The sequence below is a fragment of the Agelaius phoeniceus genome, chromosome 3 (genome assembly GCF_051311805.1).
Source record: "Agelaius phoeniceus isolate bAgePho1 chromosome 3, bAgePho1.hap1, whole genome shotgun sequence".
NCBI lineage: Eukaryota > Metazoa > Chordata > Aves > Passeriformes > Icteridae > Agelaius > Agelaius phoeniceus.
Genome location: NC_135267.1, coordinates 101,132,336 through 101,159,322, shown reverse-complemented (window position 1 = coordinate 101,159,322; position 26,987 = coordinate 101,132,336). Strand labels below are relative to the sequence as shown.

Sequence of the window (26,987 nt, the reverse complement as noted above, 5' to 3'; positions counted from 1 at the left end):
AGGTGGACACTTACACCAGCATTAAAATCTTGGTGATGCCCTTAATACCTGGAAGCTGTGACCGCAGGATTTCATCACCAAAACAAGTTCAGTTAATTTGTAATTTCATTACAAAAACAAGCTCAGCTGCTTCCATTGCCACTGTGTCGAGATGTGTGTTTGTGCACTCATCCCTTTGTCCATTTGCACATACAGAATTAATTATTCTGGTTTGCTATGGAAACCATTCTTTATCATATAGAAATAAGGGCTAAGCATCGCTGGGAATTTAGAAAAGATGACAGGAAGTGTAAAGAATGCTATAGTTAAACTGTTCCTGAAATTTTGGCACAATTCTTAAACTCAAATTTGAAATGTGACACTGACTGAGATTCTGCTTGATTCTTAGAGATGTTCTGTTAGTTCTTTCATTACCTAAGCAAGCATATTTTTAGTCACTAGCATGTTCTCAAATGTTGATCCTTTTCAAGAAATGTGATGCCTTGCTGTTTCTGTGATCCAATGCCATTCATCTGCCTCTTGCTTTTCCCTGGCGATTTGTACTCTTGCTGTATTACAGAAATGAAGTAAGCATCACCTGTTAATGTAAGATAAGGGGAAGTGATATATTGTAGGCAAAGTTAAGGTTTAAAATTGAAGCAGAGTATGCTTTGGTGTGTTAAAGCATTAGGCTAGAATCTGGAATAGTGTTTAGTTTTACTTCCTAAAAATGTAAGGTAGTGTCTTAGTTCTGGTTAACAAACAGGAAACAGCCTTACAAGTATTGCAACTTAGTGTATGGCCGGAATGACTGAGCATTGAGAGATGATTAAAAGAAGAATTATTTACTGTAGAACATGACTCATTATGGTCAGAAATATGGTCAGAATTTACCAGAGAGATAATGAAGAAGAAAAGGAAAGAAAAAAAAAATGGGGGGGATGAGTCAGGTATGCTCTGAATTCAGATCTTTGCACATTTATACATTATGGTTTGCAAGTGGCTGTACCTGGTGGCTGTCCCTCTCAGGCATTTCTTTCACAGGCAGTAAAACTGAAGAGCTGATGCTCTAAGCCAATTCATTTTCCTATTTTTTACAGTTAGAGGCTGAACAGAAAGAATAGTCTGGACAGACTCCATCCCAGTTCCTGACTCATCATCCCAACTCCAGTACAGGATCCAGATATTCTGATAACATGTTTACCTCTGTTATGTTTGCTGATGTACATGGTCAGTGAGTTGCTTAGCTGAGATGAGACACAAGGCAAATTTTCAGCTATAAGTTCAAATAAGAAATGTTGCAGATAATTGTTGGAATTGTGAAGCAGATATTTTGCTGCATGAAGGTTTGTCCCAGTTGTATCGATTGGCCTAACTAAAATAGGTAACTTCCTCCTACAGCCTTGCTTTTTTGAACTGTAAATCATCTCAGTTGTAACAAAACCCCGCTGTTTTGAGGCTTATGTGTGTAAATTCAACATTGTTGCTGGAATATGCTGCATCTCCACAGGAGGGCTCTGCTGGCACAGCTAAAACAGCACATGCTGTGGGATGCTCCTGGGATTTCCGCCTACTGTTTCTTTTCCATTTCCCCAGTAGAAAAGCAGGTGCTGGAGCTGCTGGATGCTGCCCTGTGTGTGTTGCAGCAGAGCACTGGGAAAGTGGTTGTTGAGGAGCACTAAACTAGAAAGATGGAAACACTCCACTGAATGCCAGGCTTGTGCCTCCTTTCCTTAGCAAGAAAAGAGATTCAGGTGTTTCTGGCAAAAATGAGTACATTAAAAAAGGCTTTATTTTCATTTTTACAAGCATATCTTGAAAAAATACCATTGAAATTGGTATTATAATAAATAATAAAAGCTTGATGTTTACCTGTTTTTAATGGGTTGAAAAAAATTCCATATCATTAGTACATCTGATGTCCAAGACCAGTTAACATAGGTACAAGAAGTTGAAATCCTGTCTATATGGAAATACTAAAGAGAAAAGAGAAATATAAGGGAAAAACTTGAAAAGAAGAAAGCATACTCTGCTTATCAGAAAAAAACGGGGGGGATTTTTTTTGTTTTTGTGAGGGCCGGAGGTTGTTTGACTTTTGTTTTGTTTTTCATGTTAGATCCATCTGCCAAGGCCCAGTGCATGCTTTGGAATTAAAATGTCTGGAAACCATTAGTTCCAATATATGCTGTTTATATTGCTGAGATATTATCCTTATATAGCCTAAATCTTGTTGTGTGCATTTTCTGGTAATTTCTACCAGAGTGACTTTGGACACTTCTGTTGCAACTCACTTTGCAGGGGGCAAGATCCTTACTGTTTACAGTAAGGATCCTGTATACAGGATCCTAGCCTGTATTTGGTGTTTAAAGAGTCTTGTGGTCCTCTGGCAGTTAATATTTTGTGGTGAGTGAAATCTTGTGTTAGCTATAAGTTGTTGTCCATCTTGCTGTGATATTGGACTTGTCTTTGTAGCAGTTAGCAAAACTTGACATAAATATTTTCTCTTTGGTATAGACAACATTGCTAAGTCGTCTGGAACGAATATTTGAAGTCTGTTTTCCTTCCATTCCTGTTGCTGAAATTGAAGAAGAAATAAGTTCCTTGAATCATTTGCTGGAAGCAGGTGAAAAGCAGATAACAACTGAGGAGACCTTAGGAAGTACTGGGTAAGAAACCACAGTGCAACAAATATAAGATGAACTTGAAACACATATGGCAGTAATTTAAAATGAGGTGTTTGCTTCAAGTATTTTGAGAAGCCATCGAGTGAAAATCAGCTATCTATCAGAATTCTTGTTTTCAGTGACTACATACACCAGGAGTACTTCACTTAGCAACTCAGCAGCCTATCATCTTCTTTTCAATTTTGTCTCTGAATTGACCAAATATGTCTTATTAGTTACACTTGCTATAAATTACTGTATTTATTCATGTAATGATGAAGTCTAAGCAGGCTTTGTCCTGCCTGCCATGGACATCATTTTCCAGTAAGAAGTCTGAACTATAATTGTTCTGAGAACACTGCAGTTTTAGTTCCCCTGGGTATTGTGCTTGGGCATAAATTTAATTGGAATGTATAATAAGTCACTTGCATTAAAAAACAGAATAAATATTCAAGGCTACTAAGCTGTATTTCTGAATGATAACTTGATTTATGATGGGTTGTGCAGGGAACTGATGGACGTGTGGACAGAGCTGCAGGACATCCACGATGCATATGGACTGAGATACCAGTGGGGTGGCTCCCACAGCAACAAAAAGCTTCTGTGCTCCCTGGGAATTGACACAAGAAATATTGTGAGTCTGCCAGTAAAACTGGCTTTTTAAATAAGGAATCTGCTTTATATGTAGAATCAGGTGGAGGTGTTCTCTGTGAATGCCTTCTCCTAATTGCATAGTTGCACAGAACATGGTTGTTCATGACAGACCACCTGGCAACCTTTTACAAGCCCTATGAATGTAAAAAGTTGCATTAGTTTTTAACCATTGTGTTATAATTAACATAGCATTTATTCTGTGATACTAACCTTATTCAAGTTATGTAGCATTGAAAAACATTTCCATCACTGACATAGAAGAAACTCTTAAGTAAATTCTTTGTTGTTTTATCAGCTCTTTACAGGCAACAAGAAGCAGCCTGTTATAGTACCCATGTATGCAGCAGGACTGGTAAGCTTTTTTTAGTATTATTTTTTTGTTATAATTCTGGCAACATCATATAATGAAATATATTAAATGACATTAAACACCAAGTGTGCTGAAAGATATTTTTGTGAGTACAGTTATGGCTTAGGCATCAGTAGAAATGCTAGAAAAGAATTACCAAATAAATAATTTTCATTATGTGTGCGAGCAAATACTTGATTTTAAGTGAAAGAAGTATTCAGTAAAAACAAGGAGAAGATAAGGGTTGTGATTTTTGCTGGTCTGAGCAGAATAAATGTTCTTTTTTTCTCAAAAAAACAGTGCATGTATATGTATACACACAGGCAAACATACCTATGTTTTCATATGATCATCCACAAATGGAACAGTAAAAAAATACTTTTCTTTGGTTTATATTAGGCTGATCTAATTACGTAGGTTAATTTTATAGAGTGACTTCTACAGTTTTCTGGTGCATCAAGGTCAGCTTGTGTACTTCTTTGGATGTTAACATGGTATTCTGATACAGGTAGTTAAAACAATTCTGAGATACTGCTTTTTTCTTCCTGTTTGTGAGCGGGACTATGTTTGCTACACATGCAGTTATTTTTTGCAGCAGATTGTTGTTGCTGATAATTGTCTCCTAAATTTTTTATATACTTTTGCATACAATAAGCTGGATAGCAGCAGGAGTAGGAGTAAAGTGGCTTGTTGCTTTCTGTTTCCATGTTGCTTTCTGTGTTTCTCAGCTGTCCAAAAGAAATTATTGAACTGGTGGGTAGATTCAAAGCTCCCCTGATAAGGTGTAGAAACATTTGTGGGACAGTTGATCTTGGCAAGTGACTTCCTGAAAATTGTTTAAAATGCTGTAGTTGCAAATCCTGTGCTTTTATTTGGGGGCTCCTCATTGTTCTCGGGTGGTTGGCATGTCTCAGTGCAAACTTTGGGCTTTCTGTAGATCTTCTCACCCTACATTTTTTTCAAGATCAGATTTCAGACATTTTTCATAATACTATCCATATTTTAAATGTTTGCTTAAAATTAAAATATGTGTTTATTTTCTTAATGGTTCTTAATGCATTTATTGCCATCTCAGTAATTATCGTTCTTGGTATCATTCTGAAAATTGATAATTTAGTTTGTTTCTTTTGGATGACTTAATTGTTGAAATGGAATGAATGCAGTTGTACTTTTGTGATGGGTCATTTGATATTTCTGGAATAGTCTACACACAATTGGGAGGAGAAGACATGACCTTATCAAGTAACTGTTTTCTCCAGCTTAAATTACCTTACTGAAAGTTAAAAGCAAGCTCCAGCTTAACATTTGGGTTTTTGTTACTAGCTCTAAAATATTTCTTAGGCCTAAGGACCCATGATGATTTTCCCCTGCTCCATTTACTCCCGCCCCTCTCAACACAGTGAAAGTGTCCCAGAGATACACGGTTACCCCCAAGCCCTTAGCTGAGGGTAGTACTACCTAGTAGTGTGTTCTAGTTTTTGGCATCTGCAGTTCTTGAAGTGTCTGTAAATGTGTGTGTCTGTGTGTGTGCAAGTAATTTTTAAAAATCAGATTATTTATTTATTTGTTTCTTGTTTGTTTATTCAGGGCATGTTAGAACCTACCAAGGAACCATTGAAACCAATATCTGCAGCAGAAAAAATAGCTTCAATAGGACAGACACCTCCTGTATCACCAGAGATGAGCACATGTGCATCTGATCAGTTCCAGGTAAAAAAATAGGGAGAGAAGGGAGAGGAGACGCAAAGAAAGAATGAGGGAAATAATGGGATGCATTGTCTCTTTCTTTATGTTTAAAATATCTGGATGGTGTATTCAAAGACACCTATATGTAAAAGGCAGGTGTTGGTTGTGTCAGATTGAAGTCCTGCTCTTGGATCTGCTTTTCATGTGTGACTGGGAGTCCCTGTGATGAGGCTGTAGCAGTTGGTGGCCACCATTTCAGAGTCCTGATGATCCTTACTGTTACACAGCAGTTTGCTCTCAAAGGCAGTGGGCAGGTAGACAGATTTTATATGTAATGTTAGGCTCATCCGACCTCTGGCTAGGGCTCTTCATCTTTGCTTATTCTGGAGCTCATTGTTGGAGGTTGTTCTACATGTTGGTTAGCACTCAGTTTTCTGAATGATCCTATTTACATTTATACTGTTCATGTTTATTTCCTTTTGCCCTTTCTTACTTCTTCAGGGTGTCATGCAAAGCAGCCCAGCTGCCTCAAGAGAGATTGTTGGTGTGGTCATTACAAGCATACATGTCTGACTTTTTGATTGTATGAATTCTCTTGGCCCTTTGTGCCAGATTTATTGAATTATCTGTTACACACAGTTGCTTTGCTGGCTTCTCTGTCTTTAAAGTCTGATACAAAATGAATTCAGAGGAGTTTAGGAGTGAGCTTTTGAATTTCCTGAGTTCTTTGTTGCTGTTGTTTTGATGTAAGGATATTAGAAGAGCACTTGAATGCTATGCGTGTTTCAATGTGTGTGGTTGTCAACAAGCTAATGGGATATGCAGAGATATTTCATTTTCAGTGTCATTACAGTGATGCTCAGTACATATTCAGGGACTCAGCTGTGTCCCTCCTTAGTGCAGATCTTGTTTAATCCACCTAACATCTTCAGTTACCTGCTATGCTCATGACTTCTGATTGAAGGCATTCCAGAAAGGATTATTCTTGGGCTACACTTAACCTTAACACTAGGTACTTGTGACTATAGTGATGTTCTTGCAGTCCTTGTTCTGCCACACTGCAGAGCTCTAAGTGTGACATGCTTGTAGCAGAGGAGAATTCTTTTTCATTATTGAGCAGCAGTTTGTCAGTGGGCTCAGAGCTCACGTTGTTTTATACAGCAATACACATTTGGTGCTTCCTGTGCTGCTCCTCATATGCAGTGGAGCTGAAGTGGATATAAGAAAAGGTAACAACAGTGATTACTGCAAGCAGTCTGATCTGAAGAAATCTACTGTGTGGTAAGAAAGTAGGAACATTTCACAGTCTTTTTGCAGCATTCAAAGTACCCTTTTTTACAGAGGAGGAAACATAAATTAAGCCATACACTAAACAGTGTAGAGAGCTGTGAGAGTCTGAAGTAACAGCATCTTTGACAAGTGCCATTTTCTCAGTTGCTTGACAGTCATAGTGCTGAAAATAAGAACCTCTACTTACCAAAGTCTCTCTTTTTCTGTAATTATGAATTCCTGCTACAGAATATCCCATTACTTGTCACAGTGTGATAATCTTGACCTACAGCTTTTTCTGATAAGGCTGTCTCTGTTCAATAGTTGTGGTCCAAGAATACATCTGAGAAGCTTGTGTGCTGTCTGTCTGCACTGTTGGCATTAGGCTAGCTTTTTCAAAAAGACAAACACTAAAATAAGCTTTTGGGGAAGAAATGGGTTAGAGATTGTAACCATTCAGAATTCTAGGAGGCTACAGTAAGATGATATTCTGAAAGTTTCAGGGCATGAACAATCAATTCTCCACCTCAGAGACCGCCTTTCTTTCTTGGTCTCATCTTCTGTCAATGATTGATGGCTTCTGTTTGCTTTGGGGAAAATCCAGTTTCACATCACATTGTACAAATGGCTCTTTCAGAATATTCCAGATTGTTGTGGTGATAAGATGATGTGCCCGAACATTTCATTAGGACCTATGCTAGAAACATTGTTAAACTATTCAGTAGAAATACAGGCAGTTTTAGTGGACTCTGAAACTTCTTATTCTAAAATTATTCTTAGTCTGAAACTTCTTATTCTAAGTGCAAGTTATTTAGGTGCAGCAATTCAAGTATCTCTTTAGTGTACCTGGTTAATGTGTAATTATTTAGTTAAACTTCTAAATTCCTCCATTTTCAGAATGAAGATTTATCCGTATTTTCACAAACTTCAGAATATTGACATTGTCTTTGGAAGGAGAGGCTCTGGTTGATAGATTCATGTTCTTTGCTCAGGGAAAAGTTCTCCTCTGAGGGCTGGCATTTATGGCACTTGTATACAGATCAGTGTCTGTGCATATGACTTCCTGCTAAGGGAATAAGACTTTGGAAGACTGATGAGGTGAAAGTAATACTGGAAAGAACACTTGTAGAAACACAGGAATGCCTCCTAAATGGTTTTGTTGTAGGCAAACAGACAAAACCATGCAGAGATTTAAAATGGAGAACTTTAGAACTAATAGAATGAGGTAAAAAACAGCAAATGAGCTGCAGTGTTTCTTCCTAGTTATGACATAAACTCTGAATGTTTTGCCTTCATTCCTTCCAGTGGGTCTCACTGAGTTAGGCTGAGGAAATAGGGTGGACAAATTTCCATCTGAGCCATTTAAGCTATAAGGACAAGGGTTTTGAAATTGAGTTCTCAAGCAAGTCACTGGATTGTCACATTAGTTTATTGTATAAAGATTATTTTTGTAGAGTCATTCTCTTTTATATTTGAAGGTAGAATCTAAATTCTTCTTTGATCTGTTGTTTATCTTGACAATTGAGGGGTTTATTTCTCTGTTCCTCTGTGCTCATAACTGTAAGGCAGTAAACAGAATATGAAATAATCCCCTGATTACTGTTGCCTTGATCTAAGCATGGTGTCTCAAAGACTTCACAAGGCTGAAGTAAAAGGCTTTGTCAAGGGACATCAGGTGTAAGGAGTGGCTGGTGAAATAGGCACCCTTTGATTGTGAGACCCAAGACAGGTGCCTTTCTCTTCTTTTTTGTGCAGCTCTAGTGGGCTTCTAAATTGCAGCCAAGTCTTCAGGCAGTGCATGCAAATTACATTCCAGTGTTTGTCTAAAGGGTTGCTGTCTGGACTTAATGATGACTGCTTTCTCTTGGTTTGATACTGTTTTCTGGTTAATGTTGTTTTAAAGTTTATTTATCTGCTTCTCTTTGGATATTTTGAAGAAAGTTGTCCAGATATTTCTGCTCTTCTGCTATTGCTTCAAAGCATTCTCTTCTCTCCGTTTGGGACTATGTTTCTTTTGTAGGGTTACCTGTCAAGTTTTACTTAGTAAGTTTTATATTGGAATAAAAATCTGCAGTGACCCAGACCTTTGTAGAAGAAAATTACCAGTGCTTATTTTCTGCAGGTGCCCATTACAGCACATCTGCTTGCATGTAAGCCACTGAATTAGGGATCAGGTTATAACAGAAATATACATCTTACACTTGGTGGCTATTAGGGACTGAACCTTAATTAAACCCCATGGGGTGACAGTCTCTAAAAACACTTTTAATTACATAAGAGACCATCAGGACTTCTAACAATGACAGATGCAAACTACCATATTATTGGCCACCATCCAAAGGCTCCATCAGGAACTACCCTCCAGTTATATGTGTGAGAAAGATCCAAGAGTGTGAGAGTGTGTGTGGCTTTGTTCACAGAGTAAGGAAGAAAGATTTGCAGGTAAGAGATGCTACAGAACTTGGTGTTCTCTCAGATGTGACAGCTGTGTAAAGGGGTTGTCTGAAAAGAGCAGTTTTCAGAACTGATAAAATTTTGCCAATGAATACACACAATGAAATGTATGAATTACTTGCATGTAAAGCTTTTTCTGGAATGTGTATGATGCTCATTTTTGGGATCCATCTGAATATTGACATTATATTTGTATTACAAGTCCTTTTATTCTTTTTGCCCAACTTTAAGACAGAAAAATGCTTCTTTTTTATTTATTTTGTTTAATTTTCCTTGAGTAATTATTGGCACAGACACAAACATTTACATTTTACTCTTTTGGATTATGAGAGCTCTTACATAATACATTCTAAAATTACTGTGTGAAAACATCTCTCACTTGCATCAAAGTGAAATATGATGCAGTAAAACAGGCAGGCATTTTAATTTCCTCTTTCTTACTTCCTTAACATTCAGAGTAGTATTCTGACAGCTGAGTATACTTTTTCATTTCTGTACTGTGTCCTGTAATCTAAGATGGAGGCCTTGAGGAGTGAAAGCAATGTGCTCCATTTCTCAATATTCTCATAGATTAGGCACTTTTCCTTAAAGCATGTTACTAAAATAATAATTGCAGTAACCTAACAACCTCACAGTTTCAGAAAGGCTGAACATTATATTCCCGTTTGCTGGGTATGTTCCCACTGGCTGAGGTTTCAGTGCCTGTGTTCAGGTGTTTCTTAGGGCTGAGGTAGCAAGAAACAGGAAACTTTCTGTTTAATTTTGCTTTTTCCTCTGCCTTTTCCTTTCACTTGGTTTGCTACTGTATAGACTGGTACTTGCCAGCATCTGTATAGGTGAGGGCTGCTTTACTTACCCTCTCTTTTGCAAAGTACTTGAAGTCAGCAGGGTGGCCTCATCCCACAGAGCAGACTAATATATTTGGTGTATTCTTATTGATTTGGAGTCAGACTCATTTTTTCCCATTTTAGGAAGAATTCATCACATCCTGTGTCCTTTCCTTGTCAAATCTGAGAGTCAGGCCATCATTAAAGGCAAACACTTGGCAAACCATTGCTGCCACTTTTTCCATGCAGCTCTGTCAGTCATTAGTCCTAACTCAGGCCTTTGACACAAAATCTACTGGGTGTTTTCCTCAGCAAGAGTTGGTAGGAAGCCACTTTATTTCAATTTGAGTTCATTTTGCTCAGGGCAGAAAGCTGCTAAATTGTTATACTCACTACCCTTCTCTTTTCCTACAAACTCCTTTTAATGTTAATATATTTTTACATGTGACAAAGTTTAAACAAGCTACTGATAATGGTGATCATTACTTCATCAGGTGGAGCTTCCACACTGCTGCCATTATATCTACATGCAAATCATTTCAGTAATACCATTCCCAAGGCAAAGTTAAAAGTGAAGAATCAGTTTATTAACCTCCATGGAGAGAATACTGTTCAAGCTGTGCTCAGTACTGAAAGTATTTTTAAGACATTAGAAAGTAAATGTCTTGCTTAGAAAGATCTTTCCTATAAATAAATACAGAAGTCTCCAGCTCCCTTTGTTTTGCTTCCTGCAAACATCTAGCACTGAGGAAATTTGCAGTGAGCTTAATTGTGCTACAAAGCTATCTCAGGTTGCTACAGTCTTGATTAGTGAATTGCATTTTTCTTCAGTGTCAGATGGTTGGAATCTTTAAAATTAAAAATGAAAGCTGATTTTCTACAAAAGCAAAGAGAAGGTATGGCTCAGCCACTGGAAGCTTAACAAGTACTGATGTGTTTTAAAGAATATTGCTGAGAAAATCCATTGTTTTTCTTCCATACTGTGATTGTTTCTTTAGAAGTTGAGGGCACATCCTTTCCCAGTGCCTCATGACAGTTGACTTCACTGGGGAGAGAGCAGAGTGTAATGCACAGAAGTAGAAAGGTTTAGCTTCTTTCAGACATTTCTGCTACTGTCCCATCAGTTTGTGTCCTGGGAGTGCAGGAAGACAGTGCTTGCAACTCACACTGCCCCTGTAGAGCATGGCCCCTGCTGCTTGCTTGTGTCCAAAAGGCTTAACAAGAGGAAATCAAAAGGCAAGGATGGACTCCCAGGAGGAGTCAGTGTTTCCATACTCCTCTTGTTCAAGCATTGCTGCCAATGGTTTGTATATAGATCAGGATGAATTAACTGTGAAAGGATAATAACTCACAGGACTTTAATTTTTAAAGGGGGTGGAGTGGAAAGGGTGTTGATACTTTGTCCCTCATGTGTGGAGATTGTGTTTCTTAAGAGCAAAACAAACCAAAAGAATGATTGGTTGTTTGATGATAAATAATATATATGATCAAGACAAAGAATGGATGCACAGACAGCTTTCACTGTTCTGAATTTGCCCTGTAATTGTGTATACATAACTATTTATGCTAAGTGCCTCATCTTCCATGAATGTAATAGTTTAATTTTCAATGATGCCTTAAGGTTTGTTATTCAATTCATGTTTTAGTTAATTTGCAAATCCTGTTTGAGTTAGAAGTTACCTAATCTGTGCTGATCAGAATTTGATGGACTTCCTGTGGTAGAAGAAATCTACTTTGAATCTCTAGTGCATATTATGAAAAGACACACCTCCCAAAAGTTGGGGCTTGATCATTTAGTTATCTTTTTTAGTGTTTAGACGCTAAAGAATCTGTTGTTTGAACTGCTTTGCATTGTTGTAACCTGAACTGACTATAAAATCTGATTTCTGACTTTTCAACTCTAGGAATCTCTACCACCTGTCCAGTTTGACTGGAGTAGCAGTGGCCTTACTAACCCTTTAGATGGTACGTCTCTCCGTAGAGCCTCTAGCACCAGAGCTAGAGATAAGAAAGCTACAAAGTTCAGACAAACATCTATCTGCTGATTATTTTTTTAAGATATATACACACACACATATATAAAAATATATATAATACTTATTTCTTACTCCTAACTTTGGAAATTCAGGCTTTCTTTCTGATTTACAGTTCCCCTATGTGAAGTATTACATAGCTTGAAAAATACAAGTTAAGTATTATTTTAGATTCCTGCCATATGCTAGTGACACAGTGGCAATATTAACACTTCATTACGTATAACTGCAGATTATAATGAAACTCTGAACAAATGAGCATTTTAGGTTGATGAGTTTTACTTCCTAAAAGTATTTTTCACCAGTCAGCTATCTCTTTAGACATCCTCTGAATGACAAACTTCTGTAAAGTGGCTACTTCAAAGCACAATATTTTAACCACAAACTGTTTGCAAAATATACACTTCCTGAGCTGAAAGTTTTCAGATTTAAAGATAATTTTGTATTTCAAAAATGTGACTTCATTCATTATCACTTTTGCTTACACTAAAGAGCTGATTATAGCTATTATATTAAAGAGGTAGCTACGAACTTATTAATAGCTGTAAATGTATATAGTTATCACCTAAAAAACCCTTCACCTGTGTCTATTTTAATAGCAAAGTGAGTTGTGCCACTGCCTCTAGTGTCAGAAATGTAAGTGCATGCAAAGGAAATAAAACAAGTTCTAGAAACTTGTTTTACTGACAGAGCAGAAACCTATTAAGAAACTCCTTTACAAGGAGCCTTCTGACAGCAACTGATTGATTACACACAAGTTCAAAGGCAGGCTCAGATAAAGTGCATCTCTTACTGCACTGGTGTTGCCACACTGTGTTGTTGCAGAATGTGTGGTGTGTAAGAGTTTGGATAGCAATATCATGGTGCTGAAGGAAAGCCTGGATGGACCCTTTTGCTGTTGTCTGGTGTCTTACTACTTCAGTCAATCATCATGCTTTCTTTTAACAAACAACTTTAAAATGTATCTTGGTTTGATTTCTGTTTTAGTGCTAAAGGGGAACAGTATAATTTGCCAGTGAGGAACTGGACATAAGAGCGGCCTTTGTTACCCAGTGGTCACACTGCTTTAAGATAATGATAATTAATAGCTTAAAGCCGCTAAATAAAATTTTGAATTTTTTTTTCTTTTTGTTCTTTGCTATTTGAGGAGCTGCTAAGTTTTCCTGATGAAAGAATGGCTTTCAATTTCAGTGAGGGGAGAAAAAGCCCATTATATTTTAACTGTCAATTGACTTATATATTGTTTCCCTTTAACTGGTCACATCTCTCTCTTTGGGTCGTGCTGGTTCTCTTTCATTTTTAGATTGAAATAAATATTCTATTTTAAAGTTACTAGTGTTGATTTCCTTGCTGCATTGTACATGAGGAAATGTGCATTGAATTAAGTTGTTAACATTTTAGAAGGTACAAACTAATACTGTAAGCATTGTTTTCATGTCGATTTTTAAATTGCGTACTGAGTACTAATTATAACTTGCATGTTCAAGTGTGTGTCTTACCCCTTTTTACACATAAACCCCTCCCTTGGCTTACCTTCTATATGGCTGCCTACCAACACGGTCACTGAATTTCAAGCTAGTGGAGGTTCCACTCTTCTGAACCTTGATTTCTTTGGGCCCGTGGATGACAGTAGCTCTAGCAGCACCACCACAATCCCAGGTCAGCAGAGTGTTCAAACCACAACTGTTACGAATATAACAACTTACTAAAAGCATGAGCACATCACTTGACTTTCCTACAAACAAGGAGAAGTTTTACATTGCATTTCTCTAAAATGTCTCTCTACTGCGTTTTTCCTTTAATCTGTGTTCTGTTTTCTGATGTTTTGTATCGAGTACAAGTATTTAAAAGGTACTGTCAGCTCTGTATTTGTCACCTGCTGAAGGAATGAATGGCTTTTATGCTCTTGCAAATAAGATGTTAAAACACTTGTTTCAAATGAGAAATTCCAGAAGTTAACTCTTCTAAGCACTTAAGGAAATTTGAAAAATGGTGTTGATGTGGCAATTCCTAAAAGATGAGGCTTGCTCTCTTCTCTGAGTGCCTCTAAATTACAGGATTATGACGATGTTTGGAAGCCATGTATGAATATAAATTTATCAACCTTGATACATGACAGCTCAGGAGGTCATGGGCTACTACCAATAATACAGTGAAAAAGGTGTTTTAACAGCCTTTGTAATAGAAAAGAAGGATAGTTGCATGTTTGTGGGGTATTAGAAGTTCATGAATGTTAATTTTGAACCCAAAGCATTTTAACTGCAATTTACTCCCTTAAAAAGGAGATGAAAACACCACTCTCTCCATGAATAACGTGTGAAAGTAATTTAATTCATTTTTCACGTGGTTTTTACATGCTCTGAGTATTTTGCACTAGCTTGTGAAAACCTACACTTTGAATAAATTCCTGCAGGAATTTCAGGGAACACTTTGGGGATTTGTTCCAGTGCATAGGTTAAATTGATAATGCAAGTACTCCTTCAATACAATGCCTGAAGCCATGATAATCAATTTCTTCACAGGAAAGATATTTTTCCTCTTAGTGATTTTAATTTTTAGAACCCATTCATAAGATGTTTGGGGTCCTCCCATATTTCAAACAAATTATTATAATTATTATGTTATTTTTTCTTTTTAGAAACACACTTTTTTAGTTTTAAAATCTAATCACTGGAAGCAATTTTATGGCATGGCAATCTAAATGACTTTTTATTCCACCCTTGAGAAATACCATTATCAGATGAAAGAGGGCAGATTTGTCATGGAAGTGACAGCTAGCAAAGGCAAGGTGCTTGAGTCCTACAGATTCTTTTGTAAGTGTGTGCCAAGTCCATTGACACAAGTCACCAGTGCCCATTGCACCTATTATTGCTTGTGTAGTTGGGTACATGCATTATTGCTTGTGCAGAAGGAGTGCACACTGGAAGGTGTTACTGGAGGAATACTCTGTTAGTCTTTTATTGCATTTTATTTTTTATGTTGTTGTTTCATCAAGTTACAGGTATCACCTTCTATGGTATGCCCTATAGTGCCTTTTTTTTTTTTGTTCCCTTCATTTCTTTTGGTTTGGCTTTGGGTTTTTTTTCTTACTGACTTGTTTCTGGGAAAGTCATTTGTTTCATGGCTTGCAGCTCGTGTGTTTGTGTGTGTGTTTAGGAGCTTTGTGTGGGGTTTGGTTGGCTAACTTTCCTTCAATATCTCATTAAGGTTTTGCAGTGGTTTCCTTAAATACTCTCTCATCATCTGAATAAAATGGAGAATATGCAACTCTTAAAAAATACATAAAATAATTGAAAGACAAATTGCTAGATTTTTTTTTTTTTTTTTTTTTTTGCTTAAGGAAGATACTTTTTTCAGTAGAAGTTTATTCTTTCTTTGGAGATTTAGTTTTACTTGCTATAGATTGACATGGAATTCTTCTCAGTCTGATTTCATCAGTACTCAAAATAACTTTTTAATAAAAATTTTCATTCCAAGTTATGAATAGGGAGTTACTCATTTCTCGTATTTTCCCACAGATTTAGTGTATTGTTCTATTTTTCATGTTAATAGTTTAATATAAATGCAGCTGAGTAAGAGGTGCCTAAAGAGCAGTAAATTGAGCAGTGATATCCCAAGACAGGACTGTAAATGGGAATATCTAAATGATGTAACTTACAAGGTTGCATTTAATGTTTGTTGCAGAGTTGCATGTCAAAGGGCTCCTTCCTTCAATTAGCTTTCCAATTTGTACCTTAATGGGATCTCGCAGGCTTCTGCAAGTCAAAGTGTATTTCTTCAAGGCTTCCTCTTCCTGACTGAAAGTGGATATTTTATGGAATATTCAGGCTTTTTCCTGTTTCTACGTTCTGTAAACATCTGACATTTCTAGAAGTCTTGGTATACCGGTCTCAGGACAGTACATATTTTGATATTTTGCATGGAACTGGATCAAATCAATTGCGAAAATCCAGACTTAAAAAAACATGTATGTTAAAAGGACAGCTGATTAATTTCTAATCAACTCATACTATGTGGAACAAATCTTCCACGTCCTGCAACTTAACCAGATGATTTTCTTTATTTCACATTTTGGTCAGCCAAGTTTCCTCACAATAAAAGAAGAATTACCATGTCCCAAAAGGATAAATGGTCAAGACACTGCTTGTAGAGAGCTCATGCAAAGCAAGTTTGGGGATGATTAACATCATCTCTTAGCACACACAGTGCTGCAGTTACTGCTGGTAAAGGCAGGACAGTAGGCACTGGCATTTATTTCTGGTAATCTTTTGGTGTTTCAGGAATACTTCTAAAAGCATCTTGATCCTGAGAAGTAAACTGGATACAATCATCAGCAAACATTAGTAAATGCTGGTTTTGTATCGGGGAGCTGCATGGGAGCAGCAGGTCCCAGTATTTGCAGTGTTTGTTCTGCAGTAGGATGAAATGCTTTTGTGTTGTCCACATCAACAGGCACAAGTGTGACACCTGTTTAGCTCAGAGGTGTCTCTGAATAAACACAGTGCTTATGAACAAAAATTCTGTGCTGCCTTTGAAAACACCTTGTGAATGGCACATATGTACGCTTCATGAAACCTGTGAAGCATAAAATATCTGAAACTGTAGCTAGGGAAGTATCAGCAATTTCAAATGTAACAAAACTTGCTGTAACACTCTTTCCTCTTGATTTATTTTGGTAATTCTAATTCCTAGAAGTTTTTTTAAGAAACAGTATGTAATATTTAAAAATCATAGAGCTGCTTCCTACTGAGATGTGATGCTTGACACTAAACAGATAAATTTAGCTCATACATATGTATTTTTTGCATATAGCTTTCCATTGTTTGCAGTGTTTTCAGAATGACCTCTGCTGCTAAAATTTGAAATCCATTTTCAACAAAAGTGATATCAAAATTCAGCATCTGACCTCAGATAACTGAAGCTAGAAATTCAAGGCTGAAACATTCAGATTCTTAATGCCATTAGAAATACTTATGAATACTTGAAAGTTGAAAAGGGAGCATAGACTAAAATTTTTGGTGGTTCTGTGCATATTAGTATGTAACTTTTTTTTAATGCCATTCCACTTCTGTTTCATAAAAGCTTCTTTTCCTCACTTAAAATTTTAACACAACCCCTAGTGAGAAGCCAGATACTAAATGCACTCTATTGCATGCCAGTGTTGTTTGTAATCTCTAGGTGAAGAGTTGGTCCCTGTTAACATTCAGTGTTCTTTTAATACAGGCAGTTGAGTTGAAATAATTGAAACAATCCATTTTTGACACAGCTGACATTTTTATAGAGGTTTCACTCTGAAAAGTCAATCAGACTGTGTTTTATTTTTACTCACAGACTGAGACCTTGTATGCCAGACTTGATCCAAGGCATGTGTTTTCTACTACAGCTAAAAAAGCTGCTGAAAAATGATGGGGAGAGAGGATGATGCTTCAGAAACACAAACATGTTCTGTCATGTTCTTTTCATGTATCTTCAAATTATAAATGATTCAGATGTTTACAGAAAGCAGTTTCTAGCAAGTTGGTCTGTGACTAATTATGACTTTACTTGCCTCCAACCATCACTGATTATTGTTTTATACTATAAGGTGTGGATCCTGAGTTGTATGAATTAACAACCTCAAAACTGGAAACTTCCAATGCAAGCAGCAGAGTGACTGATGCTTTTGCAAGGCTCATGTCCACAGTGGAGAAGGCAAGCACGTCCACAAGGTAAATGCTCTTCATTGCACATTATTCTTCTGTTTCCCTTCTGTAAGGGTGGTGTGAAATGTGAGGTGTGAATTTGTGTGCAGTTTTAGGGCAGAAGTTCTTGAATGATCAAAAGGCTTTAGATTTTAAATCTGAAGTTCATTGTACTGTAGTTCTTATTTCAAATTATCTCAGAAGCCTAAAATGAGATGGGTAAGGGTTTATGAGCTGAAGGAAAAAGATCACCAGGACTTATGCTGAAAAGGTAGAGCCAATGACTGAACTGTAGGAAGCAACTTTCTGAACATCAGGGCTGAGAGTGGCTCCTGACAGTGGCTCCTGACAGTGGCAGGGTAAACTGAATCAGCTCAGTGACCTAGGGCTGAGGCAGGAGACTCTCCTTTGTCTCTGTGTAATTTATAAATACAGAATGTTGCACAAGTAAAATGATAACAGACTAATAATTATGACTATATTTGTCCCTTGACAAATATTCCTAACACCTGTCAAAACTTCAGTGAGCAAAAATCAGTTTAATTTTGCTGTTGCACGTTAAGAATTGAATGTGTAGTTGGTTTAGGATGTCACTTCTGCCTCAGTGGAGCACACATAAAGTAGTTTTGTGCTTTTTTTTTATAGGCAGCATCTGTAGAAAGGCTTTAGACATCAAATGACTTGCTTGAAGTCTGGGCTTTGATTTGGTCCAGAATCATCTCTCCATTTATAAGCTTGTATTCTTTGGGTTTATTTATTTATATGTGTCTTAGCAGTAGGATCCTAGACTGTCTTAACATATAATTAATGTTTGTGCCCTTCAAAAGAAATGCTGAGGAATCTTTACCAAGTAAAACATTGGTTTTTTGGAAATGTGTGCCTCAACATGCAACAAGTGCATGATAACATATCTTCACTCCCAAGTGAGCCTTAGGGTTTATTCAGCGCTCTTAAAGTAGATGTGTTTTCATGCAACAGCCCTTAGGAGGAGGCACAGTAATGGTGGGGTGGAGCTGGCTTGCTTAAAATGACTGATTTGTAATTTTCAAGAGTTCTTGTCAAACATGCTCTTTTACTAAGAAAACTATCTTCCCAGTTTTCCTGCAGTGATAATTTTGAAAGTGAGCATGAAATCAACAAGCCATGAAATTTCAAGGGAGAGCCAGTAGAGGGAACTCCCCACTTCGATGCTGATTTTTGGGTCTTCTGGATTGCTTCTTTTTCTATCCATGGAGTGCACATGCTCTTCCTGGAGATACTGTAGTGGAAGTTTGGCTTTCAGGAATTAGAAAACATAGTTACAGTTGAAATACTTTTGTATTATATTCTAAGCTTAATTTAAAAGTAACCACAGCAGGACATGCAAGCTCTAAATGTATCTTTGTTATATCTGCACTCTTAGATTTGTACCTTGCTTTAAGATGTCTTAGCTTTTTGTTTACAAAGGAACTTTGCTTAAGTAAGTGTTGACCCTCATTTTTCTGTGCTGTTTTTTTTTGATATGAGGGGTTTGGTTTTTTCCTGAGTGCTTCCACAATGCACTTGAAAGCTCTTACCTGTGCTCTTAAAGCTCTTTATCCAGATGTCAGAGCTCTTCCCCTGTTCTGGAGAGCATTGCTTACCAGCAGGAACTGGTTCTAGATCTGTGATGTAGCATTGTACCAGGCTGGGACCTCAGACTTGGAGGCTAAGTTCAGACACACACAAGGATTTGCTGTTTTCATGGTTTAATACATTTTGTATGTTCTTATCAACTCTGAGTTAAAAAAAAAAAATTCATGTGCTTTTTCTTCTTGATTTCATGCTCCCCAAAAGAAAAGCAGTATGTTTTTTCAGGCCAGAAGCCTTCTGAAAAATAAGAAGGTATAGCCTCAGTAGTATGCCAACTAGTGTGGTACAATGTTAGCTTTTTGTAATAAATTTGTTTTTCTTTTCAGTTTTATAAATTCTTTTGTAATGAACTGGAGTCTTTAAAATAGGAGTGGCTGGGTACAGCCAGGTCAGTGAGAATGAGGTTCATGCACCAGCCTGGAAATGTTAACTATTAGACATCAGTGATAACTGACTGAGGAAGACAAAATCAGTGGATTTAGGATCGCTTTGATGGCAACTTCAGTAGTGCTGAGGCTATCCCATGTTTGTTGGCTGAACTCAGGATCTTTAGGGTAAAATTTAGAGTGAAAAAAACACTGTCCAGCTGTGGGATGCCATGTGAAGAGTTGTCTTTGTCTAAAGTAGCCCTGTCTTTTGTTGCAAAGCCATCTCTTGAACCAGAAAGTCTGTTTCTCAGCAGGAAAGTATTGGGAGAGGAGGGAAACTTTGTCCTCAGCTTGAGCCTGAAACTTTGACAGCAGCAATAAGTGTTGAAGGTCAGGGATCCAGAGCAGCATTCCACAGAGTCTCCAGCCTTGCCTAGTTCCATAGAATTGGCAGAGATCAAAAGTTTATCTGCTGTCTTTTTGAAGGAAAGCAGAGCACTGATACCTTTCCAAGAAATGGCCAAAACCTTCATTTAAACTGGAAATACTCCTTGGGGATGGTGTTGGATGGAGCAGGCTAACTCTTAATTACAGAGTGTTTTTAAAGTGCATTTCTCTAATCAGCTCATTGTTGCTGATAAAGCCTGGCCTTGCTGGTGCTATCCTAAAAACCCTTTGCAAACATGAGAGGTGACTGAAGCCCTGAAAGACTTGAATGCTGCAGGAAGGGGTTGGAATGCAAAACAGAACAGTGACATGCAAGTGATGGATGGACAAAGCATTCCCTCTTTCTTGCCTGATTTTCTTCCAGCAACTTTCCTGCCTGTAAGTCTGGTTCATTTCTTGTGGCTTAGTGTTAACATGCCTTTGAAAAGGAAATTTAGTGCCTACAGACAGAGGGGCTGGTACAAATGCTTGGGTAGGGGTATATCTTTCCTGTCCTTCTTGGGAGGGAATATAACCTAGTGTAAGAAAAGAGATGGGTAGGGGCAAAGTGTGCTGTAGAGGATTATTTTGAAACCTCAATGAGGCAGAGACTTTGTTTTGATCCAGGGATGGGTCCTTTCATGGTTTTGTAATCAAAAGTTCTGATTCCAAAGCAGATAGAAATAGGACAGCTGCCACTGACAGTCCACTCACTCAGGCGTCTGTTCTTTAAGCCATGGCACCTAGAAATGAGGAGTGCTTGAGCAGGAAAAGCTCTGCAAGACTCCTCTCCACTGATCAGGGCTCAGCAAAAGAATCTCTTGGCAATGGGAAATCTTCAGCAAAAGTGGTGCCTGAAGTTAATGCACAGTCACTTCTCTTGCCTCTATTAATGGACATCACAGTTAGTGGGCAGTTTGCTACCTTTAAAAGGTAAAACCTGTCTGCAGTGATGATGCTACTTTGTCTTTTAAAATTAGAGTTAATGAGTAACTCTTTAGGGTTGTCCTGGTGATATTTGCTACCAGAAGTGGTGGTTGTTACCCAGAAAGAGTACTTGTAGTGTCCAGTTTTGTTGTATTGCAGAGGAACCTGCCTCTCTCCACTGAGGAATGGAGAATTTTGGCCATCTCATCCCTTTCTGCACTGAAATGATTTCAGAAAAGGGTTTGAGTCTCATTACCTAGTGATTGTATCTATAGCTCTGTCTTGGTCACAGTTAAGCAGTGGTTGCTGTGTTAGTGCATTAGCTTCTCCTGCTTTAGAAATACTTTTTACATTGCATTGGAGTAGATAAAGTATTGCAAAGGGGAATATTCCAGCCAGTAGGGGAGCAGTGGGTAACTAGGTGGGATTGACCCCTCACTGGTGTGCCTGTTCTGCAAAGCAGGAGTGATGGCACTGTCTTGTGACAAAGGTGCTGCATGTGACCACGGAGTGAAAGGCAGCGCTGCCTCTGGGACCCAGCAGTGCCATTTCTTAGCATGCTGCAGTTGAGCAGAGGAGGAAGAGGAATATAAATAGCAAGGAGTGTGTGAGCTCCATCTAGCCTGATGAACAATTACAGGAACATCTCCAATGCAGCCCTCTTCCCTTGGCTTCCTCTGCCAAACACTCCTTTGTTAGCTCTAAGTCCTTGATCATCAGGAGTTGGTACCTTTAAGGGGCTTGTGGTAAGTGATTATTAATAGCGGCACCAGATACTGATAACACAGGGTGGGTGGGAACCACATTTCAACAGCTCAGAGATAGTCCTTTGAGTGCAAACAGAGCTGACTGTGAAGTTGTTAGAGGAGGCACATATTGGCTCTCTGCTTCTTCCTTCAGTAAAACCAGCACACAGCTTTGTTTATCCTCCAGAATTTGGTAATCTGCCTAGTCAGTAGCTCGTGAAATTCCACTGTAGCAGAGAAAAAAAAAATATTGCTGTTCTGTGAAGGTAAGTCAGATTTATTGTTTAGGCTGCCTCATCTGGAGAACTTTCATCGAGTGGGGATTTCAGTGGCAAACAGAAGTGATAGTTCAGTGTCAGCACCATGATCAGTGGTGATGGTCACCACAATCATCAGATGTCAAGGATGCATTTGACTCCAGCTCTTTTTTTCTTCTAGCTAAGGAATTCTGAGCTTCTGTGGAAGCAAACATGTGGCCCCTTGCTTTCCACTGGTCTCTGCTCAGCTGAGGAAACAATCCTCGTGGGGGCTGACAAAAAGTACATGCTGCTTCATGATTGGAGTGGACATTGCCCTCTCATGGGATTGGTTTACAGCTTATAAATAAGACCAGATAGAGAAAGGAGATTTCTGAAGTGCTCTAGGGAAAGCAGTTTCTTTGGTTCAAGCATTTTGTCTCAGCTTTTTTTCCCATGAAGGTGAGGGAGCTTATGCAGTTGCAATTTCTTACATCATTACAGGATTTAGCAGGTGCCTTTTTGAAACTGGAATAATGTTTGATGGAAAACTGAGTATTTCTAGTGGTAGGCAGTGTTCTTCAAAGATAAGCCAGATGTGTGTAAAGTATGGATGTTTGGGCAAAGGAGGGGGGTCTATAGCAGTCTGAGCCAGGCTTCATTTTACTTGGGAAGTGTGAATTTTTTGCATAATAGTGAGAATCAAGTGACATGGGATTCAGACTTCTTTATTCATTTGTGCTCAGTAATTCTTGTGAATAATGCAAAAGGCAAAGTAAACCCTAGTGATTCCCAAACTGCTGTATGCATCATGGCTGCTCATACTCCTGTACTTCAAAGCAAGTAGATACACTTATTTGTGAGGCACCTTCTGCTGCTGCTGAATCCTGAGGGGAAAAAAGGTTTTGGAATCACAGTGTAGAGTGGCATGATGGGCAGTGTGAGAACAGTCATGTTGAAAACACAGCATAAGTGCTTTTTTTATTTTAAAATTACTGAGAAGTAACTTAGACGTTTCTTAATGTCGTTTTAAGATCTTTTGTATTTTTGAAGAATTGTACCAAATTTAGGTAGTTTAGAACTAATGCTCCAACTGTTTTATCTCTAGAATATGGGCATGGTTATCTCTTCAACTGAGTCCCTTGACTCTTGAAGCTGCTAAAAAAAAAATCTGTAAAAATTATCATTTGAATAAGACATTTTTTCCTTATTGCAACAATATACACAGGAACATTTTGCTGACTCTCTCTGTTAACACATTATTGGTAGGCAGGTAGGCATTATAACATTAGACTACCTTCAAGTAGCTTGCAGAAGTGCCTGTCAGTGGGAGACAAGCTGACAGAACATTGCTTCAATCAGTGATTGTTTCAGTGATCCCAGGGATATTAGGTACTGGATTAATGCACTTTGTTCTCTTCTTCCCAACAGGAAGCCTAAAAAGGAAGAACATCTTAGTGAAGAGGCTGCCAAGGTGATTTCTAGCCTTCCTGACTTAACTTTCATGCATGCCAAGGTGTTGATGTTCCCAGCCACATTAACACCTTCAACAAGCTGCCAAGAAAAGGTAGACTAAAGTGATGTGAATTGGACGTTTTCTATTGATTTTTTTTCTTCCCTCTGCGGGTCGTAAAAAGCAATCTTGCTTTAATTAAAAAAATATCAAGTTCAGATGATTTGTTGGTAAGCAGCACTAGAAAGGTATACATAGTAATGTATATTTATTTACATACTGGAGTCCTAAATTTATATTAGAGAAAAATGTAAATAATTGGGGGTAAATCTTTTTGAAGATCTATTCTTTTTGTTGTGCTGGGCTGTATACATTTATGTCTTTGTGAAATACACTGGTGGTGTCCTTCTTAAAAAACTTCTAAAAGTTTAAAAAAATCCTATAAACACATAATGAAAACTTCAATCTTCACGATCTGTGAAGTTGCCCCTTAAGACTTTCAGATTGTATTGAGCAACTTTTTCTTTCCTGCATATATTAAAATACTTCTTGCTGGAAAAAAAAAATCAAAAGGTAATGTTGTCCCTTTTGTGGGTTTTTCAGTTATCGTTTCTTTAAAACCCAGTAATTTCTTTTGTGTTTTAACAAGCTTAAGATGTGTTCTTCCTTTTCTTTTCCCCCATCCCCTCCCCCTGTTTGATTGGTTGGCTGATCAGTTTTTATGTTCTTGAACTTCAGTAGTATGGCTCTGTCACTATATAGCCTTTTGAAAGGTATGCTGTCAGTAATTTCTTGTTCCAGTTATGGATTACTGTCTAAACACTTGATTTATTTTTTTTTTGGTCATTAGAAGGTTGTCTGCTCTTAATCAGTTTGATTTGGAAATGAAGGACCAAAACAATATGAATGTCTTACAATGAAATTTACCTGTTAAAAATTTTTATGTTCTATTGTACCACTATTCCTGTTTGATTTTGCACAGTGTAAAATGACATAATCATAGATTGCTATGGTTTTAGGCTGTATATACAGTAAAAAACTATGGGTTGTAAATGTCTGGGGAAATTCCTATGGAAAAAAGAGAGCTATGTCGAAGAACCTCTAAAAAGGTCAATATGCATGCCCAAGGTCTTTTGAGATTTAAGTGTGTAAATTTCCTTTTAGCTTACACAAAATAAAATAATTTAAAAGATACATATGTATACAGCTTGCTGTCTTTTTTTACAGAATGTGTGCATTGCTCACTTTTCTGTTTGTGGTAAAATTGATGTGCTGTAGGACCTTCTGATTTGTGCTGCTCAGTCCCACAAACCACACCTGGCAGGGTCCTGCAGATTTTCCTTCAATTCTTCCATCTCTTTATCGTGTTGGGAGTCAGTCTTTTACTTCTGTCTCCAATTTCCCTTCTGGCTTATAGGGCAATGTGGCTCATGATATTTAGGGTTAGAGACTTCTTCAAAGCAATTGACAAGATTCAGCTGTAAGAAACACCAGCTATGGTGAGGTGAGAAAGGACAACTGGGTTTGCTGATTTCTTAGCTAGAGAAAACCAGAAACACAGCAGTCACAGATTTCTCCTCTCATGTTAGCTTGCACTGTAGGTCTGTAAACATCTCATCAGAGGGTCTCAGTGGAGGTAAGGCTGGGAGCTCTCAGGGTCTCTACTGCTGCAGGTAAGACATGTTCTGGGTGCTGCTGTTTCTTGATAGTGCATGGACATAAACTCTTCCATGTCTTTATTATGTGCACAACTCTTTAAGTGCTCAGTAGTCACCACCAGTTCATCACCTAACATCTTGTTCTGAGAAATCTCTAGTGTGTTTTTTTTTATCTATTTGAATTCTTTATTGTCTGACAGCACTTGGGTCAGAAAAGCCTGAGTTTGATGTCATCAGCTGGGTAAGCTGAAAGGTTGTCCTTGCAAAAGGAAGCTTTTTACTCTCCTTGAGAGACCAGTGCTGGGGTTCCATCTTTGTGAGTGCAGGAGATTCTGCTCCTGTGGTTATGGTAAAGTTAATTTGTAAAGGCTAAATTGTCTCCTTTGCCCTCTAATTAGTACTGCAGTATACAATGATGTGGTATCAAACTGCACCCTGATGTAGCAGAAAAGGTTTAAGCAAAAGCCATCTGCTTTACCATGTAGCCCCAAACCCACTTCTGTTTGCTGTTTCTGCAGATTTTCATTGCAGCACTGACTTCATGCCCGTTACATGTCAAAATGAGCTTTGCTAATCTCCCAGGTTTAGCACAGTATTCTTTAGTGCATGCTTTTTGTATCCTTCAGTTCTGGTCTTGGGCTGCCCTAGGTTAAAATTGGTGCCTTTGTTTCCGTGACTGTGGCATGTCCCTGGGAGCTGGAGCAGTGGGATAGCTGCAGCACAGAGCTATAGCTATTGTTCCAAGGAGAATATGTTTAGGAGCTGACTCATGATCCTTGTCTGGCAGCGAGTGGACTGAAGTATTAAGGAGAGGTGGGGGTGGAAGTGCCAGCTGCAAGTTGATCTTTAGTCTCCTCACAATTGCCTCCAGAGGCAGCTGCCCATTTGTCTTCCAGTCTCTGAGTGCAGTTCTGGTGGCGTGCCGTGGATGGGGGAAGGGAAAAAGGAGATTTCTATTGTGACTGATGTACCAATCTGAAACTTTGTGAAACCTGGTACTATCCAGAATGTGTTTATGGGGTTTTTATGTTCTTTCTGCATCCCACAGACCTTCACGCTGCTGAAAGATGTAAAGTTTACATCCAAATTCAGCCTTTTGCGGTAGATGCTGCCTGCCTTAAGATGTAGGACTGCTTTTTGTCTCCTAGCTCAAGCTTCCTTTTTTGTTATTGATTGTGGGATGGACAGCATCCTCTTGCTTATCTCCTCTGTCTTGTACAGGCAGCTTTGTTCATATGCAGAAAGTTTTGGCTAACAGATTCAGCTGCATCGGGGCCGTCCTTCCATGCTGTTCCCATTGACACAACATGCAGGGTCTGGTTTAATCCTGCCAGCAGCCTCATGGGCAGGATGGCAGTCGATGCTTTGTGCACATTTGTGTTGCTGTGCATTGTCACCAGACATGTCAGGGTACATCACTTTGAGCCCAGAACTGGTGTCACTGAGGAGCAGGTGCCTATGTGCCAATCCAGCCCAAGCAGCGGAGGACACCTGGTTCAGATGCAATTCCCTATGTTGGCACATGGCCAGGAAGCAAAGTCCAAAGATCCCACTGTGAAGTGAGCTGCAGGCTCCTGAATGACTGCTAAGAAGGGCTGGGCTCTGCTCAGTGTTATCTGAAAGCCTGTGCTGTGACACCTGGGGGTTCAGCTCTGCCTTACCCAGAGCACCACCACCTGCTGCAGGTGCTGGCAGTGCTGGACTGCCCACAGCACCCGGAATGTGGACACCTTCTCAGAATATCATTAGCTCAGCAAATTCATTTTGAGATGCCAAAAGTAAAGCTTGCAAATAAGCATGTATATGTGTCCTCAAATGCAGTGAGTGTGTACTGAAGTTAACTCTTATCACATTGAGTTGTTGTACAGAATTTTACCTAGTAATGAAATCATCATGTGTAAAGTTGGGTTGTTGGACTGCTGCACTTGAGCTGAATATCTGGTGGCCTTTTAGGATGTGAGGGAGAT

At 38.4% G+C, this 26,987-nt stretch overlaps 1 protein-coding gene across 5 annotated transcripts in view; it reads left to right on the top strand.

Moving 5' to 3' along the window:
• Positions 1–24,556, top strand: part of AFTPH (aftiphilin) — a 42,647-nt gene extending 18,091 nt beyond the window's left edge. Inside the window, exons 2-9 of one of the 5 annotated variants that reach the window (XM_054628714.2) lie at positions 2,494–2,645; positions 3,150–3,276; positions 3,592–3,648; positions 5,233–5,355; positions 11,786–11,846; positions 13,490–13,573; positions 17,499–17,622; positions 23,341–24,556. In XM_054628714.2, coding sequence (XP_054484689.2) covers positions 2,494–2,645; positions 3,150–3,276; positions 3,592–3,648; positions 5,233–5,355; positions 11,786–11,846; positions 13,490–13,573; positions 17,499–17,622; positions 23,341–23,485 — 873 coding nt within the window. In that variant the 3' untranslated portion in view covers positions 23,486–24,556. Of the gene's footprint in view, positions 1–2,493; positions 2,646–3,149; positions 3,277–3,591; positions 3,649–5,232; positions 5,356–11,785; positions 13,247–13,401; positions 13,574–17,498; positions 17,623–23,340 lie in introns of those variants that run through there. The other 4 variants (XR_013181517.1, XM_054628715.2, XR_008533916.2 and 1 more) reach the window with 4 other exon arrangements.
• Positions 24,557–26,987: the final 2,431 nt, after the last annotated feature.